Genomic DNA, 417 nt, shown 5'->3' with positions numbered 1-417 from the left:
ACTGCAGGAGCCCCTCAGCCGAGGCCTTCGCCTTCATCAAGTGTGGGGACGTGATGCTGTACCACCGCGAGGCCGAGCGCCGCGAGCAACAGGTGCTCCTGGCATCCCTGCACGGGCGGGAGATCACCTGCGTGCGGCGCCTGGGGATGCTGGACGTGCCTGGTGGTGCTGCCCTTAACATCTTCATCACCGGCAGTGAGGACACCACGGCCTGCGTCCTGGTGCTCAGCGAGCACTCCCGGGCAGCCGTGCCCCTCGCACGGCTCAGCGACCACATCTCCAGTGTGAGGGCACTGGCACTGGCCAGCCCCACGGGACCTGGTGACAAGGGCTTGTCTGCCCTGCTTTTCTCCGCGGGGGGCCGGGCACAGATCGAGTGCTACCGGCTGCGGGTGACCCCGGGACCAGCCCCCCACG

The 417-nt window shown here is 68.6% G+C and overlaps 1 protein-coding gene across 1 annotated transcript in view; it reads left to right on the top strand.

The window, feature by feature from the left end:
- Nucleotides 1-53: 53 nt before the first annotated feature.
- The window catches only part of WDR6 (WD repeat domain 6), a 3,897-nt gene continuing 3,533 nt past the window's right edge, over nucleotides 54-417 (top strand). The window contains exon 1 of the mRNA XM_010131640.1: nucleotides 54-388. Within this exon, the coding sequence (XP_010129942.1) occupies nucleotides 54-388 (335 nt within the window). The remainder of the gene's footprint in view (nucleotides 389-417) is intronic.

Source organism: Buceros rhinoceros, unplaced genomic scaffold, assembly GCF_000710305.1.
Source record: "Buceros rhinoceros silvestris isolate BGI_N320 unplaced genomic scaffold, ASM71030v1 scaffold25542, whole genome shotgun sequence".
Classification (NCBI taxonomy): domain Eukaryota; kingdom Metazoa; phylum Chordata; class Aves; order Bucerotiformes; family Bucerotidae; genus Buceros; species Buceros rhinoceros.
Note: the sequence above shows the minus strand (reverse complement) of the source record. Positions and strands in the feature narration are given on the sequence as shown.